Source organism: Nycticebus coucang, chromosome 1, assembly GCF_027406575.1.
Source record: "Nycticebus coucang isolate mNycCou1 chromosome 1, mNycCou1.pri, whole genome shotgun sequence".
Lineage (NCBI taxonomy): Eukaryota > Metazoa > Chordata > Mammalia > Primates > Lorisidae > Nycticebus > Nycticebus coucang.
This window is the reverse complement of record NC_069780.1, coordinates 34,223,706-34,241,431: the sequence shown is the minus strand read 5'-3', so window position 1 is coordinate 34,241,431 and position 17,726 is coordinate 34,223,706. Positions and strand designations below refer to the sequence as shown.

The 17,726-nt window shown below is 36.6% G+C and overlaps 1 protein-coding gene across 1 annotated transcript in view; it reads left to right on the top strand.

Moving 5' to 3' along the window:
* Nucleotides 1–13,837, top strand: part of DKK2 (dickkopf WNT signaling pathway inhibitor 2) — a 103,047-nt gene extending 89,210 nt beyond the window's left edge. Inside the window, exons 2-4 of the mRNA XM_053595036.1 lie at nt 7,616–7,766; nt 8,831–8,986; nt 11,560–13,837. Coding sequence (XP_053451011.1) covers nt 7,616–7,766; nt 8,831–8,986; nt 11,560–11,810 — 558 coding nt within the window. The 3' untranslated portion in view covers nt 11,811–13,837. The remainder of the gene's footprint in view (nt 1–7,615; nt 7,767–8,830; nt 8,987–11,559) is intronic.
* The last annotated feature ends 3,889 nt before the right edge of the window (nt 13,838–17,726 follow it).

The following is a 17,726-nucleotide window of genomic DNA, read 5'->3' as shown; positions in this document are numbered from 1 at the left end:
TACAATTTTATTCTTATTTTATTTCATTTTAAATTTAAAGGATGTAAGTGCAATATTGTTACATTGATATATCGTGTAGTGGGGAAGTCTGGGCTTTTAATGTATCCATTACCTGAATTACGTGAGAAACTCTAGTCTGGATGCCTGATACTCTTGGAAGAAGGCCAGACTTTAGGAAAATAATTTTCTTCTAAGCTTTCTTAATATGGTATCATAAGGCATAAATTAGCAAGAAGTAAGAAATTTCACTTTGATCTTATAAAGTAGTTCTTCTTTACAGTGTATTAATTTTAGTAGAGAATATATGCATCTAGTGAAAATTATTAAGTGCTTTAAAGGGTTTACATGTAAATTAATATTCTTCTTTCCTCTGTTCTCAATAACCCTGTCTACCTTCCTGTGGGTAAACTGTGTTACACCTATGTTGGATATATTTCCTGAGAAAGCCTGAGATAATTTTACACACACACACACACACACACACACACATATCGTAGTGTCTGTATGTGTATATGGATATATACATATTTATACAAATCCATATTCACAAGAATCTCATGCCCTCATTTCTAAACCCATGATGTTATAAGTTAACAATAGTCACTTAAACTCATACGAAAAGAAAACTCCAGAGTGTTTGCATTTTGGGCACAGACATATTCACCAATCTTAACCAATACTATAATCATAAAGGTCTTTTTCTAATCAGCAATTTGAAAGTGTTACCAGCATTTTTGAATTTAAAATGTAATTTTCATTGAAAAAGAAGACATTAATGCTATACAAAAAAAGAGAATAATAAAAACACACATTTATCTATTTATCATGCTTGATATGGGGAAGAAGAGTATTCATTTTGTAAAAATCCACAGGATACAAGATATAAAAAAACTCCGCAAAGTTATGCATTGCCAACAAGACACAGGTGTACACCACATGAGGCTATGAAACAATCCAGCCATCCTGGGTGTGTTGACAGCTCTGAGTCCGGCTCTGTGTTCCTCCCAAAGTGCACTGGTCTGTTTGTTATGTGTTATTTTATTTTTTATATAGTTTTAGAAATTCTCAAGCCCACCCCTAAGCCCAGTGTTTAAGTCCTAGGAGTAACCTTCCTGGAAATAATTGCTGTTGTCAGTGAATTTTTTACTTAGAGTCACACTGTTGTCAGAGAACCAGTTTCCCGGTCAGCCCCATGTCTATCTGGAGATCATATTAGGTCCACATCTTACAGACACCAGGCATTGTCTATATGATATATACAGCATATAAAACATTTAACATTATATATCATGTTAATAAAATAATCTTAAACAGATGCTGAAAAATTCTAAATGTCAAATGTGTGAAAGGTTATATGTTTTTCAAAATTATTTTAGGGGTAACAGACAAAACATTTGCAGATCACTGAATTAGTTGTGTCTGGATGACAGTTGGTATTCAATAAGTAAAGGCTAAATAAATATTTATTGAATATGGAATAAATAAATACTCAACCACTTGTCTTAGTGAAGCTCTGCCTTCATGGAGAACATCATGAAATAGCTGGACGCGTCCCCTCAAATTTAATATAGTTCAATCCTCTTCTTATGTTCAGGAATCTTCGAAGATGCATCCTCTCCCCTAGAGGTAACAGTAGACAAAGAAAAAAATGAGATGGCACAGTCTTTGGTGGACAGTGTATGACTGCACAGAGCCAGATTGCGTTACAGGACCCCGAAGTTCCTGCAGTTGCCAGTTTAGTGCATGATTTTGACATGACCACCTTAAGGGTAGCATACCTTGAATGTTTTTGGAAATACAGATCTATTCTGTAGAATGTTGTAACAAAGGAAATTAATCTTCTCTCTAAGGACTTAGAGCAAGTCAGTTTGATCTGGTTTCCCAAATATAATTGTCAACTTTCTGTTGTACTCTCAGAGACCCCAGAAATGTCCCTATCCCCAGCTCTGGGCTGGCACCTCCCTCTATCCACTTGGCCTGAAATGTTTTTCATTTCCACAGCTGGGTTGTCCCCTGCAGGCTTTCTCCTGCCTTCCCAACTGATGACTTATTTCTGGCTCCAATCTGAGATTGTTACAAACAGTGCTTGCGGAAACAAAGGACTGTCCCGATTAAAACAACAACAACAAGAAAACTAGGACGGTCTTGCATGAATCCGGATGGGTGGCCGTCCCACATGAACACTTTGTGATGCTTCTCCCTTCTTCCTTCTCATCATTAAACAGGAACAATATCATTATTTTGAAAACCTGGGAGTTACACTAAGGTTTTACTTGGGGCTAAAGGTCTTTTCAACAGCCAGAGCTGCCCAGCTACCTAAAACAGTCTCTCTCATTTCATTATTCTTAGGGATCTGATTACTTCCTTATTGCATTTGCATGTCCTAACAGAGGGACAGTTATTTTTAAAAAAGAATAAATTCTACCCTAAATATAAGTCTTGAAGAATTAATAGGCCTTTTCACACACGGTTTTGAGATTAATTTGGGGGAGAAGGCTTAATTAGTTCAAATAAGATAGAATAACTATATTACATTTTTCTTTTTTCATTAGAATATTATTTAATTGTCATTATTTTCACAATGGCCTTTTGCTTATCACTGTGATTTACACTGAGGTTAAATGAACATAAGACTGCTGTCAAGAAATAAAATGAGGAAGTGTTGTCAATGTTTTCCTCTAGTATTTACTAACAGAGGCCACGGGACATGCTGTTGGTATTTCTTGAAAGAGACATGACTAAGTTTATTTTTCTGAACTCCAAATGCAGCACATAGGTCACTAAGTGTGCATTACACCCTATTAAATGCCCTTCGACCTGACACCTTACAGTGAGGCCTGAAAGCCAAGGCCCAACTCAATTACCTATAGGTCCTCTGCTACTAAGTACGCATTACTTATTTCCAGCAGTTACATAACCTTCCTTCCCTACATTGTGAAAATTTTATGAATTATCACAAAGACAATGGACTTTAAAAACAGTTTATACTAAAAAGAAATGCTAATTTCTGATAGACTTTATTGTCAAGCCAATGTATTACTCTTTTTAGTTTAGTTTAGTTTGCATCATGGTTGTAGTGATAACCATTACTGCCATTAGTGAAAACCACTCCGGTTTTAGCCCAGAAAGGGGATTTGCCAAAACATCTTTTTTTCTTGGCCTGATCATGGCTAGTTCTCACACATACTTAGTTTATGGCCAATCATCTGCTATTATTAGGTGTCCCAAGTTAATTCATCTCCTAATTGTGACTGAGGCTGAGTAATGAATGATTCTACGTGAAAGCTAAGGATATATGGATGCTCAGAGAGCAGAATTTCTGATTCAACTATGGGACCTTTTAGTATGGGAAAGGCATGCTAAGGTCTCTCCCTAATTCATTCACTGGATTTCCTGTCTTTCCATACAGACTACTATAGCTCCAAAAAACCAGACAAAAAACCCAGAAAAGTTATTTAGTCTGTTCATCTAAAGTCCAAGTAAATAAAGACCCCTAAACAAAACTATTAAAAATTTCAACATCAAGTTAAATAAAAATTAGCCTTTTTATTCACCTCTAAAATAAGTACCTGTTAAGTATATTATTGATTTTGCTAAATGGATACTTAGACTAAGGTACTTAAGCTTACGTTTTGTTTGTCACAAAAGCCTCATCAGAGAGGTCTATGCAACAGCATTTGAGGGCCATACTAAATTTAAAATAAAGATTTCCCATGTGAAAGTTTCTGAATAGCACATTTGTTAATGCATAGAATTCCCTTTCATTTCCAAAGTCATCACATCCTCATGGTCCTACCTAACTGCTGTTGACCATGTCTCTCCTTTTTGTTTCCATCTCTTTTCCCTATGATACATGGGTTACTACAAAAGTTTTGAGACCAACTGCGTTATGGTTCATTATTTCACTTCTAAGATTAAAGTCAACAGTGTCTTTTTTGACTCACCTATGCAAATTCCAACTTCTCAGCTTATTGGTGTTGTTGGGAGGAGCTTCATTTGTTTCTATCTGCATGTACCTTACATTTCTTGCTTTTTGTGTATCTCAAAACTTTTATAATGACCTACATATCATTCTAAGACACTTTAAAGGGGTTAATGTAGGAAAAAAACTCAATGGCAAGCTGTGGAGGCCTCATACGTGAGTTAAAATGCTTTGTTTAAAAGTATTTACTGAAAAATAATGCATTATGGTTATTAAAATATGAGAATTATTATTAATGGGTTAGATGCATACTGTCTCATGTTCCAAGTTTCCTTGCTAACAGTTATCCCAAGGGAGGCTTTATTTCTGAATAGTTCGGAGCTGGGGCACATTGATGTCAGAAGGCAAGGGTTGCTCCCAAATATCACTTGCTTTCTCTAAAACCTGCTTTAATCAATTTATTTCCCCTCTTCTTGATTTTATCCATACATAAAGGTTACTTATTGGGTCCAAGACTTTGATGAGCATACCAGAATCCGTGTAATAAAAAACCTTGCATTTCAGTTATTAAAATTTTTTTTTTTAATTTCCAAAGAAAGCATCTTAGTATTTATGTTTTAGGATTCTATTTCAAGTGCAAGATCATATCCATAAGCTTCTATACTTTAAAAAGTTATTTAAGTATATTTTCTCTGCCTGTGTCATTTTTTAAATAAAAGTTCATTAAAAGGTATATTGTGACATATTAATAATAAAACTACATATCTCTAATACATATTCTGTCCTGGACAAAGTAAGGATCCCTCTTTAAAAAGTGAATTAGGAGGCTCAGTGCTGTAGCACAGTGGTTACGGCACCAGGCTGGCAGGTTCGAACCCAGCCCAGGTCAGCTAAACAACAATGACAACTGAAATAAAAAAATAGCCAGGTGTTGTGGAGGGTGCCTATAGTCCCAGCTACTTGGGAGGCTGAGGCAAGAGAATCGCTTGAGCCCAAGAGTTTGAGGTTGCTGTGAGCTGTGATGCCATAGCACTCCACTGAGGGTGACATAGTGAGACTCTCTCTCTCTCTCTCAAAAAAAAAAAAAAAGAATTATGAGAATTTTATTGTGATCTGACTTAAATAAAGGACTACTGTGCATTCCACTTTTTTTCTAATATCATCTGCTCCAAATATATGTCATTTTAATATTTTCCATTTCTCATTAGCTGAGAATGGGGAGATGAGGAGGCACTTTTCACAATTTTCTCCATATGTGAATTGCTACTTTTAGCAAAAAACTATAAATTAGTAACTATTAATAACAACTAATAAATAACATAGTCTACCACGTAGACTGTTTTTTAGAGATAAAACCATCACTCTATATTCAGAATCTCTTGAGCATTTGTTGTTTGAGTTGTAAATAGCACAAGATGTGTATATGTGGGACTTGTTTATTTCCGTTGAAAGAAAATGTCCTATTTTTGAAGGAAAGAAACTTGTAAGACATCAAATGTTTCTTGCAAAACAATTTGATGAAATAAATGTAAATGAATCAGAAACATGTGAATCGTATTTCAATTAAAATTAATGGGCTTAAATATGAAGGGGGTAAAGTGCTTGGGGGAAAGAGTGTGGTAAGGCAGGAAGTGACATTTGTTTTGTTTTCATCAGTCTTGGATTCTTGAGAAAGCGCCTAATTCTTGTAATTCAACCTCATGCAGATTCTTTTATGCCTAATGATGGAGTTACAGAGTGGGAAAATAATATGCAAATTCATGTTATGGCTTTATTCTGGCTCTAATTATAATGTATACATCAAATATTGCCACTATGTAATCCCTCAAAATCACTTTCAATTTGAAGTTGGTGATTTTTTATGTATTTCTTTTAAGGATATCACCTTTTAAGGGTAAACAAGAAGTTGTAATAATGCTAAAATATATATGTATATTTTCCCCTCACACTCATGCATAAACTTCATATTTCCTTTTTCTAACTGAAGATGTCAGATTCAAATGGAAACCACATGAGGACTGAATGTGTGTACACATATGCACAAGCTGGGCCGAGGGAGAAGAGATGCTGGAAGAAAAAGAGAGTGAAAGAGAGTGAGAGAAAGAGCAAGAAGGGAAGAGTGAGGAAGGCACGCAGAGTTAGGCCACCAAACCTGATTTCATACTAAAATCACCCAAAGTACACTAATTATTTGACAGTCACCAAAGTTTTACCCCATACTTTTATATTCATATCACTTACATACTAAATAGTGAGTACATAGAATCTTTTTATATGCTGCATTTCTCAATTTAAAAAAACATGTGTTTCTCTGATAATCAGAGGGAAAAATATCCCCAGAAGAAAAAAATATCCCCCAAATATGAGTTATGTTTAATGCGTGGTGTGACATCTTCCTCTCAACTCTCAGTTGAGAAACTGGAACATTTTAAAAGTTCTAAAAACTTGTAAGAAGCAAAGAGTACATAAACAAAAACAACAAAAACATATTTTTTATATATATACATATATATACATACACATATATATTCTTTCACTATATTCAGGATGAATACCGCCTGCGGGCCATATATATATCATGAAAGAACATATGACAGTGTCCAAGTAGCCTTCTGAACATACTGCTTGGTAGAGAAATGTATGAACAGAAGTCCTTTCTGGCTAAGCTGAAGGCACAGTACCCTGTGGGGCTATTTTGGCACATAAGGAGCCTGCTTTTTTGCTTCCTGAGAACATAGTGTTGTAGCTGGATCTTCCTGGCTACTCAGAACTCTACTGCTACTTGTCACCATGTTTGGGACAAAGAACTTGCTCTTTGGTCTATTAGTCCCAAACAGTTAATTGTCTCAAATATTCTGGTAGTGTTTCTATTCCTGGCTGTTTACAGACAGGAATTGTAAGGTGTCACTCTCAAAATAGTTGTGACGTAATTAGGCAAGAGATATGTTTTGGCTTCTATCACAGCCCTTGTTGTTTTATTTAACCTTCTTCTCATCTGCCTTTAAAGGAGACGAAAAATGGAGTAGGATGAATATCGCCTATGGAGCTTAAATTAGCAGCAGTATAAGGATTGTAACTTCGCCCAAGACTGCAAAATAAGGCTGGGTTCAGTGGCTCATGCTTGTAGTGCTAGCATCTAGGAGGTCCAGGTGGATGGATTACTTGAGTTCAGGAGTTCAAAGCCAGCCTGAGCAAGGGTGAGGCCCCCATCTCTACTAAAAACAGAAAACCAGCCAGCATCATGGTGGGCACCTGTCGTCCCAGCTACTCAGGAGGCTGAGAGAAGAGGATCACATGAACCCAAGAGTTTGAGGTTGCTGAGAGCTATGATGCCATGACACTCTAGCCTAGGACAACAGAGTGAGACTCTGTCTCGGGAAAAAATATATATATAAGTAATTTTTTAAAAAGACCCCAATGACACTGAGATGGTTCTACTAATCAACAAAAAGTCAAAATCCTAACTTTCAAGTTGTGTCAGTGAAAATATATGAATAGCATCAATTTTATCTTTGTGATCATCAACAATCAATACAAGTCTCTGGATAAGTGTCACATGGAAGGTTTATGCTCAGAGTGTTCATGATGGTCGTATGGTGATTAATTTTTATCTTGACTCGCTCCAGGAATCCTCATAACTGCAACAGGGTTTAATTAACATTTTGCTTTTGCTGTTGTTTCACTTGATGACAGGCCTACCCTTGCAGTAGCGATAAGGAGTGTGAAGTTGGGAGATACTGCCACAGTCCCCACCAAGGGTCCTCAGCCTGCATGGTGTGCCGGAGGAAAAAGAAGCGCTGCCACCGAGACGGCATGTGCTGCCCCGGTACCCGCTGCAATAACGGTAAAAAAGCTCAGTACGCATTCATGGGCCTGTTCTTTTCTTATGTAGGAAGGCTATCTTGGAAGTCACACTCCTGAGGATTGGTTTAGGTGGTGTAAGGTTCCCTGGATTACCTCCCAAGTTTTAGCTTTCCTGGACTCTGATCACTTTCTCTTGACTGATTCTCCAGACTGATCTAGGATATTGCCATGCTGACATGTTACATATAAGCAGCTAGATGTTCTATTTGGATAAACACATTAGTGAATACATGCAAAAGAACCAAAGAAAGGAACCTGATTCAATTTAGTAACGCAGTATATCCCTTCCAGTTTCATACCAAGATGCTCTATAGCTCACTCAGGGTGGAGGGATTGGCTCCTCCAGATGAAAACACAGGATTCTATCTCCCAGCCTGGATTCACCCAATCTCTATGAATTTATAGGCAGACAATTCAACATTACTGATGAAATGAAGGATCGCAGACAACATATGATAAAAAATTAAATAACTGCAGAGGGTAATTAGAAATATATGCTTAGTCATATAAAACAACATAATCAGGCTTATATCCCCACACTGGTCCTGACCTCTGAGCGTAAATCTACTATGCGAACCAAAGCCATGAGGTGAAGGAAAGGAGACCTCACATCATTAAAGAAGTTTGTGGTGCAGACTAGGAGTATATTATTAATTAGAAAAGAAACTTGGATCCAGAAGATACATGTCTGGTTACATGATTTTAAAGTACTGATAGCTAACGTAAATTTAATTCCTTACTATGTCATTATTCTAAGCATTTCTCATATACTTATAATAACGCAATGAAATTAATTCCATTTTTATTCCTATTTTTGCTCAAGGTCATTTGATCTTGAGAGAAATAAGATTCAATTCAAGGAAGCCTGGCTTCAGGGCTAAAGTGTGCCATACTCAGTCTCAATAAATAAGTAAATAATGAGTTAAAGATAGATAAACAGACAGATGGGAAGATGGCCTCATACTTCACATCAGGAAACTACATGGATAAGTTCTACACTTGACAGAATTGCATAAGACTAACAGCTTACATGACCATCTCCAGGCATCTGCATCCCGGTCACTGAGAGCATTTTAACTCCTCACATCCCAGCTCTGGATGGCACTCGGCACAGAGATCGAAACCACGGTCACTACTCCAACCAGGACTTGGGATGGCAGAATCTGGGAAGACCACACACCAAGATGGCACATATAAAAGGTGGGGCTATCTGTAGTTCTATGTATGTTTCTTGTTTTATAAAGAGGTAACAGAAAACTATAGGTAATTAATTCTGTTGGTTTTAGAAAAAAATTACAAGGAAGGTATTTTAGTAGAACATTTTAACAGACTTTATTATTTTGAGGATTCTAGAAATTTCATGCAGATCTTAAATTGTCCTGCAGTAGATTGTAAGAATTGCAGTCATGACCTTCCTTGGAGAATGACTTTCATCAGTCATGCCATTTTTTAAACAGGCTTTCCTTTGTACACGCAGTTAATTAATAGAAGAAACCTCCTATACAGACACAGATATCAAAGGATAATGCATTCCAAAACATAGATGAGAAAATGTTTGCTGACACGATTAAATCATTAGCTTTGGCTCATTTTCTCACCTTCTCAAATTTAGAAACTTTATTTCAGTAAACAAGAAGATGACATGCAGTTCATAAACTAATCTCCCAAAAGAATCGGTTTATTATGGCGTTACGTATTGCCATATAATCTCTTTCCTTGTATCAAAGTATTTGAGAAGTCTAAACACTAATAATAAAATGTGGCAGCATAAGATTATTCTATTGAAACCTAAATACTAGTAGTGAAATTTTCAATGCACTAAACACCTTCATTTTTGAAGGAGGCATTTCCCAGTTGCATTCTTTGGAGTGCTACTATTTCAAGATGGTATGTGAACAAAAATACCCTATGTTCAAGAGTTTTGTAATAATGCATATCTCCATTTTTACAAATTTAAAATGAACATTGGCATCCTAGAGGTGCTAAGAAGTCTAGCAATAAGGAAAACTGGTTACCTTTTTAAAACACTGTATTTCCACAGCTTGTTTGACCACAAAACCACCATTTCTCCACATTTTCACATTTTACAAGAGGTAGGATTTCATAGACTATCTGACCTATTCGTCTAGCCTAGAATACTTATGGTCACATGGATAGTGCTAAAGAGATTGACATATAGTTCCTCTTCAATTATCTTTTTTCTATCCTCTCTGAAGTCCTAAATTCCTTCCCATATCTCCTATTTCTATTCCACTAAATTCACATGCATTTATTGTTACATAAGTATCCTCCTTTATTCCAACAGATACTATGTTACAGGATAATTCCAAATTTGCTAATTATTTTTATTTACCTGGCTATTCAATTTTCTGATGGCAGATAGAAAGAAATCGAATTCTGCATGGCTAGTGAGTTGTGTCCAGATTACATAGTGAGCTGTTACATCTGGGGTATAAGGAACCCTTTAGACCAGAGGTTGGCACACTATAATCGGTGAGCCCAATTTGTCCTGCCACCCATTTTTGTGAACAATGTTTTTTTGGAACACAGACTTGCCCATTCATTTGGGCATTGTCTAGAGTTGTTTTTGCAATACAACAGGTGAGGATTTTGGCATAGATCGTAGGGCCTCAAAAGCCTAACACACAATAGAAACACCATAGGTGACCACCTCCCTACATTGACCACCTCTTTAAATTGACCTAATTTTCATAGATGGAGCATGTACCACATGTGTGTATAAGTGCAGTAGGTCTAGCTCCTTATGTTGACCAGTTTGTTACAGTTTCTTGGGTTGTCAATTTGCAGAGTTTCTACTGTATTTAAACCTGGCACTTTACAGAGAAATTTACTAACCTTTTCTCTATATAAATTACATATCAACCCACCATGATATGTGGAGGTTATGTGCTAGCTTAATGGGTTTTGAATAAAACACTCAGATTTGTGCTTCCCTATTTTCTATGAGTTCTTGGTTGCCCCTGAGGCTGTCTGCCTTCAGATGGGTTGATTGCCCCTTCCTGACTCTGTTGTCTCCCAGAGATTAAGTGGGAGAGGAAGGAAAAAGCCAACATGTTCTCTTACTTCCACCACCACGTCTCCTTGCAGCTTTAGCTCCCGCCTTGTAGGCCTGCTAGGGTTGCAGGCTAGTGATTCCAGCCCCAGATTCTGACACCTGCTCCCTTGGGTCCTCCCCCCTAAGTGTGGACACGCATTTTAAGGCCACTAATCTCTATGCTGTCTCACCTTCCCCTGTGTGACCAATTCTCTGTATTAAATATCTTCTGTTCTGAACACTCAAAGTTTCTGTTTTCCTGGTCAGACTCTAATGATACATGGTCTTTGGAATGCCTGACAATTTCAGCCTTCTTCTTGAATCAGATGTTTGTTTAGACCTTCCAAGAAGGTACTGAATTAATTTGAAGGCAATCTTTTTACTTTTTTCCCCCACTCATATAGTAGGAACAACAACAAAAAAAATAACAGTCAGGGAAATATTCAAAAAGCATATGGTCACAAAGTAAAGAAAAGATAAAGCAAAGTCCTGGCTATTTATTAAACTTCCTACTCAGATGGCAAATAATGAAAATAGACAGTAGTGGATTTATAAGATTAGAAGGAGAACCAATTGGTATGAATCTAAGACTTTTCATTATAAACAGTAACATCATAGAAGATAGTAAAAGTAAAAATATTTTACGTGCTTCTGTTTACAAAGTAGACGTTTTCCCCTACAGTGTCATTTTAATATCTTTCAACCGTCCTCTCTGTAGGGCATGAAGGAGACCCCTGCCTACGATCATCAGACTGCATGGAAGGATTTTGTTGTGCTCGTCACTTCTGGACCAAAATCTGCAAACCAGTGCTTCATCAGGGAGAAGTCTGTACTAAACAGCGCAAGAAGGGCTCTCACGGGCTGGAAATTTTCCAGCGATGTGACTGTGCAAAGGGCCTGTCTTGCAAAGTATGGAAAGATGCAACGTATTCCTCCAAAGCCAGACTCCATGTGTGTCAGAAAATTTGATCACCACTGAGGAAAATCATCAACAGCAGACTGTGAATTTGTGTATTTAATGCATTATAGCATGGTGGAAAATGAGGCTTGGAATGCAAAAGGATGGTTAATATAAGAAATGGGATAGAATGGAGATCACAACAAGAGAGAAAGAAAAAGAGAACGGAGTAGATTACATGGGGTGACAAAGGCAACACAGCCACTGTGTTTCCATTATGCAACTTGTTTATGTAAATAATGTACACATTTGTGAAAACACAATTATTAAAAATAAGCACACAGTGGAAATGACTGATGAGTACCACGGGACTTTCCAAGAGTTTAGGTTGTGCTAGAGGAAAAGTTTCCTTCAGATTGGTGACTGCCTATAAAAATAACCTAAAGCCATATTTCTATTCAAAGTTATGGTTAAAATGCTTCCTATATACTTGGGCATACAATAGGCACTAAAATAATTTGATTTGTTAAATAGGACATAAAAACACAACACAATTTGCAGTACAAAATAATCTTTAAATTTGGAATCTTAATTCTAATTAAAGGCTTTGGTAAATAAGAAAAAAGTAGTCAAAGTCATTTTTTTTTAATAATTTCAAAATCATGAAAGGTGTTTTATCAAGGATTTTGGAAAAGAAGAAAGAAAGAAACACAACCAAGACAACTTTGCTTTTCCATGAACTGCTATTGACATTTTTCAAAAGTTTAATTTTGCCTATCAATTAATTAGAACTGGTATAAGACAAAAAGAGTACCTTCAGATTCTAAATGAATGACAATGTATTAAAGATGCCCAGTAAGTGTTGGAAACAAAGCTAATGAAGAGATTGCCATTTTTTTTTAAACTTTGCCATGGCCTATGTTTTCATAAAATTAGACTGGTAAATATAATTAGTTTTACATACTCAGCAGTAAAGAGACTTGAGCTATAATGTTCTACATTGAAGCACAGCAGGAAAATGGGGAAAACTTTGTCAATTAACCAGGTTTTGCAACACAAAGACCATATGTCTGAAGCATGGGCTGACTTTTCATCTTTGAAACCAGAGGCTTTACAACACAAACGAAAGATCTCCATGGGATTTTTTATCATAATATTTACCACACAGATGAATTCAGTATGAGGTCACTTGGCCTTACCATCCTCAAAATATTTATTTTATACTTTTGAGGTCCTAAAATAATTTTAGTGTACAGAGTTCTCATGAAATGGACACTCCAGGTAGACAGCGTAGGGAGGTTCCATTGATTCCAGAAGCTCCTGACTAACAATGGCACCATATGAGCTTTTTATCCCAAACTCTTTCTGCAACAGCTGTTTTATTGCCAAAGACATAGTTTCTGTTTTCTTCAGACATTGAGGTTAAGAAATATAAATAGAATAACTTGTAAAACCTACATATCGCTAATCTTTAGAAACCACAGTTCCTAAATTCTTTGAAACCAATTTACTGCTTTTTTACTTATCTTAGTTCTAAATATCATGTCGAGAGCATTGAAGAAAAAAAAAAACTTTACCTTATAGTTGTTACTTTAAACTTTTAGAGATCACAAGTCACCCCTTAATTTTCTTTTAAACTCCATCTGCAGTCTCCAATTTAAGTTCTCCCAGTAGTAACTGAATTTGAGTCTGTAACTGTATTAAAGAATTTTAGCTTCCCACACACATTTACTAGGATGATTAAGATTTATGTTTCCTGCAAAAACAAAAATTATAAGCTAAATTATCCAAGAGCTAAAGTTTGTATAAACAGGTTGCTGTAAGCTTGGTGACATGAAAACGGAACATTTCAGTCAAACATTTCCTATGTAGCAGTTACATTTAAAATCCAATTTCTACATCATTTCCCTTATGTTTGCCCTTTCAAAAGTTATTATTCAAAGTAATTTATTTACAGGAAATGTTAATGAGATGTATTTTCATATAGAGATATTTCTTACAGAAAGCTTTGTAGCAGAATATATTTGCAGCTATTGACTTTGTAATTTAGGGAAAATGTATAATAAGATAAAATATATTAAATTTTTGTCTTTCAAAATTTGAATTCAGAGTTTCTTACATTTTGCTATGGGAAGAACTTTCATAGACTCATAAATACTCAGAGTTTAACTGGACTTGGTCTGATTTCGCAGACGGAGTGGAAATCCCTTAGACAATATCACCAGGAGATGATTAAAGAGGTTTACTGTTACTGAAGGTAGCTTGTTTATGGAAAGCTCTTTTCAAAGACTCACCACAAACTTCTTCCCAGTCCTCAGATGCAGGTACCATATTTCCCATAATCTTTTCTCTAAGCTAAAATGTTCTAAAATAAAAGTAGCAACATGCTTAGGGTATCGGTTCATTTTCATAATTCATTAAGAAGCCACAGATGGCTTTATCTGCATTTGCAGATGAGCACAGTTACGTGGCTCTGAGTAAACTCAAATCCACTTCCTGGGAAGTGGTTCTCTCCTCTGCTTCTTGAACCCAGAGATGCCAGGAACGTCTGATAAAGAGTACTTACCAATTATAAAACTAGGGATGGTTTTAAGATCTCATGTTGTATTAGCTGGAAATATAGAAATAAACATTCTATCACATAGTTTTATAGAATGGATTATGTATGGCTATGGCAGCTTAATGAAGCTAAAAATGTCCCATAACTAGAGACCAGAGTTAAGACTACCTCAAACACAGATGAAATAATTTCCACATCTTTTTAATCACTTTTTCTCTTTTAATCACTTTAATCTCTTTTTAATACACTTAAGGGTATTATTAAACAGTTATCCATTACCTCAAACAGAGAGAACATTTATATTTTCTAAGTAAAGTGTTCTATGATAGGCATATGGGGAAAAATCAAAGTTCAAAATCCTCAAGTTAATGGCTAAAACTTTTCTCCCTTATTTCCATATCCTCTTCTGTCTCAGTCAGAGAGGTTCTTAATGCCTGGGTGAGCTGGGACTCCAGCAGCACCGAGGGTCTGCACGGTTTCTCACTGGAATGACTGGTGGCGTGATAGGACCTCCGAAGTTTATTAGTTTGACTATAATTTCTGATACAGCTCACTTATAACAAAGTCCAATGAATTATTAGGACATCCAAGATTAAGCCAAAGATGCCATCCCATTTGGAAAAGATAAAAAAGCCACTTTCTATTTCTTAGAGAAAATATTTTAAGTAAAGTACAGTTAATACATGTAGGACTTAGTGAGCCAAAAACCAAACCAGAGATGAATGGAATGTAAGCCAAGAAAAAAAAAATGGAGAAAATTTTTTGCTTTTGCTTGGCTAGAAATTTTAACCAATCCAAACCAGGTGTCTGGAGCCCATGGCCTGTAACTTAACCTTACGTGGGAAACATGTGCTATCTAAAAATTAGATACGACACTATATTTTACCATATGGTGGGGGAGGAGTATCCATCTCCACATTCTGTCTCCTTTTAGAGAATGAGTGGCATTTGAAGCATTTCTGCCTTTATATAAAACTGGTCGAGGGTAGAAATTTGGCATGGTGTTAGCCTCTTGAGGCCTTCTTTCTTATGTATCTGGAATGGTCAAAGCATCACCAGTGCTTAACTGAGAATAGATTCTGATGTGATCTCCGTAGGACCATGCCACAGCTGTAGCTGCCACTGCTTCACACCGTAGAATGATTTACTCCTTCAGCTCTATTTTTTCTAGTTGCAGAAACGCATCTACTCAACTAAAATTGCTACTGATACTTCTGACATGTCAACGAAGGCTGCACTCCTAGCTCCTCAAAACTTACATTCCTCCACTCAACACAGCCACCAAGTATCCACTATGTGCAGGGCCACTTGGTAAGCACAGTACATAGAAGTAGAGAGCCAAACCTATAAAGCCCATGCTCTCCTTTTAACATTCCAGTTATTTTTATAGTAACAACTAAGAAGCCAAAACCTAAATAGCAAAGACATCAATCCTACAGGAGACAGAAATGAGCACTAATGGAAACAACCGAGGCAGCGCAAAGGAACGGAGGGAGACATTTAGTGTTCCTTCCCATTGTTAGTCAGGGAAGATCTCTTAGGGAAGATGAAAGAAGAGCAGAAACCTAACTGAAGTGAATGGTTGGCAATGAAAAGGTCTGGAGAAACTGACACAGGCAGGAAAGAGCAAGGCAAACACGTGCCAGGGAAAGATGAGACTAGGATGGGTGAGTGGAGAGAGAGAGGACCCAGGGCTAAAGTGGACTAGATCAGACAGTGTAGAAACTTACTGACCCTCATTTTTGTCTTGAAAGAGACATGGAACTGGTGGAAGCTTTGGAGCAGGGGAGTAACATGAGTTAATTTATGTTTCTGAGGGATCATCCAGGCTGCTGTGTGCAGAACAGACTATAGCACATTCTGATAAAAACTGCCATTGGCTTGGATTTGTGAGATAAGGCAGAGGTCAGGAGAAGTGGGTGGATTTCAAATATGATGGCAGTACAGCTGAGTAGATTTGCTGTTGGACTGAATGAAATTGCAATAGAAGAGGGAATCTCATTAGACTAGCATGAGAATTGGGAACACAGGAAGAGACATAATTAATAAGAAAAGTTTAAAAATATATGTTTTCTGTACAGTGCCCTTGTATTTAACATATAGAGACAGAATTCCCTTCAGTAGAACACCAACAGTTCTTTAGAAAGTTGTCCTTTGTAAGTCTCTCACTAGTCATCGAGAGATCGTTAAAAATCCTATGAAGGAGGAATTGCATCCACAAAAAGAGAGACCTTATTGGACTCACCAACAGAAGTGGTTACAACAAATGGAAAGATGAAGGGGCGGCAGGAAAATATAGAAAAGAGAACAAACTGCAACAAGAGCACAAAGAATGAGCAGAAGTGCATGTGAAAGTGTAAGAAAGAGAAGCATGGAGAGGAATGCGGAAATCCTAAAAAGTGCTAATAAGAAGCTTCAATTTAATACAGATGTTCAAGAATCTCAAGGAAGACTTACAGCAAGAATTCTCTGTTGACTCACAGCAATATGTTTAGAAAATTATTTTAGCAAAGGGCGTAGCTCAGGCAACATTCCCATTGACTTGGGCCATTTAATTGCATTAAGGGGAAATTTGTCAAAGCAAATCATAGTTCTCTTTGAGCATTAAGTAATTGTATACCATTAGACCTGGGAATTCTAAAGAAATAACAATATGCAAGTAATTGAAGTACTTTCATGAGAAATGCATTTGCCATCATCCCTCACACATACGTCATGAATACCACAGCACATGAAGCTTTTAAAATTTCCTGGGGGTCAAAATTTCTTATAGATGCCATGGACTTGTTTTATTTGCTCCACAACTTCCCACTTCACTGCACCTGCTACGCCAGTCATCATTCTGTGTTTAATGGCCAGTCAGTCTCCAGGGCCTAGTAACAGATGGAGAACATCAGATCATTTAGCACATGTAAAATATTATTAGTCCTAGTTAAGCTTTTCAGACAGACCTTGAAATTGAGATTGTATTATCTTCCATTTCTTTTCCTACCTTGCCTATCATTCCTTCTGGTTTGGTTCTTGTCTGTTCCATTGATTCTGTGCCCAATTTTATACCACACTTAAATCTCATTGAGATTTTTAAAAAGACAGAGCAATGTTCAGGGTAATCTCGCAGCAATGTTCAAATGATTTAACACACCTTCATGTCTTATAAGTATCCAAGATTCAAATACAAGCTGCTGCCTTTTATAATGCCTGAGAGGAATACACAGGACAATCCCATTTTACATGTTTCAATGGACCTTGAATTGTCTATGGAGAGTAAATCCCTCATTACACTTTGGGCTTCAGTTTTGAGACTATTAAAAATCAGTGTTAGCCATGGAGAAATGTAGGGATGGTAGGTAAAAAATGTCTTAAAATAAAAGAGGTCAAGACAACATGTCAGTAGTCAGAATTTACTTTTATAAGTTTAAAGTTTCTC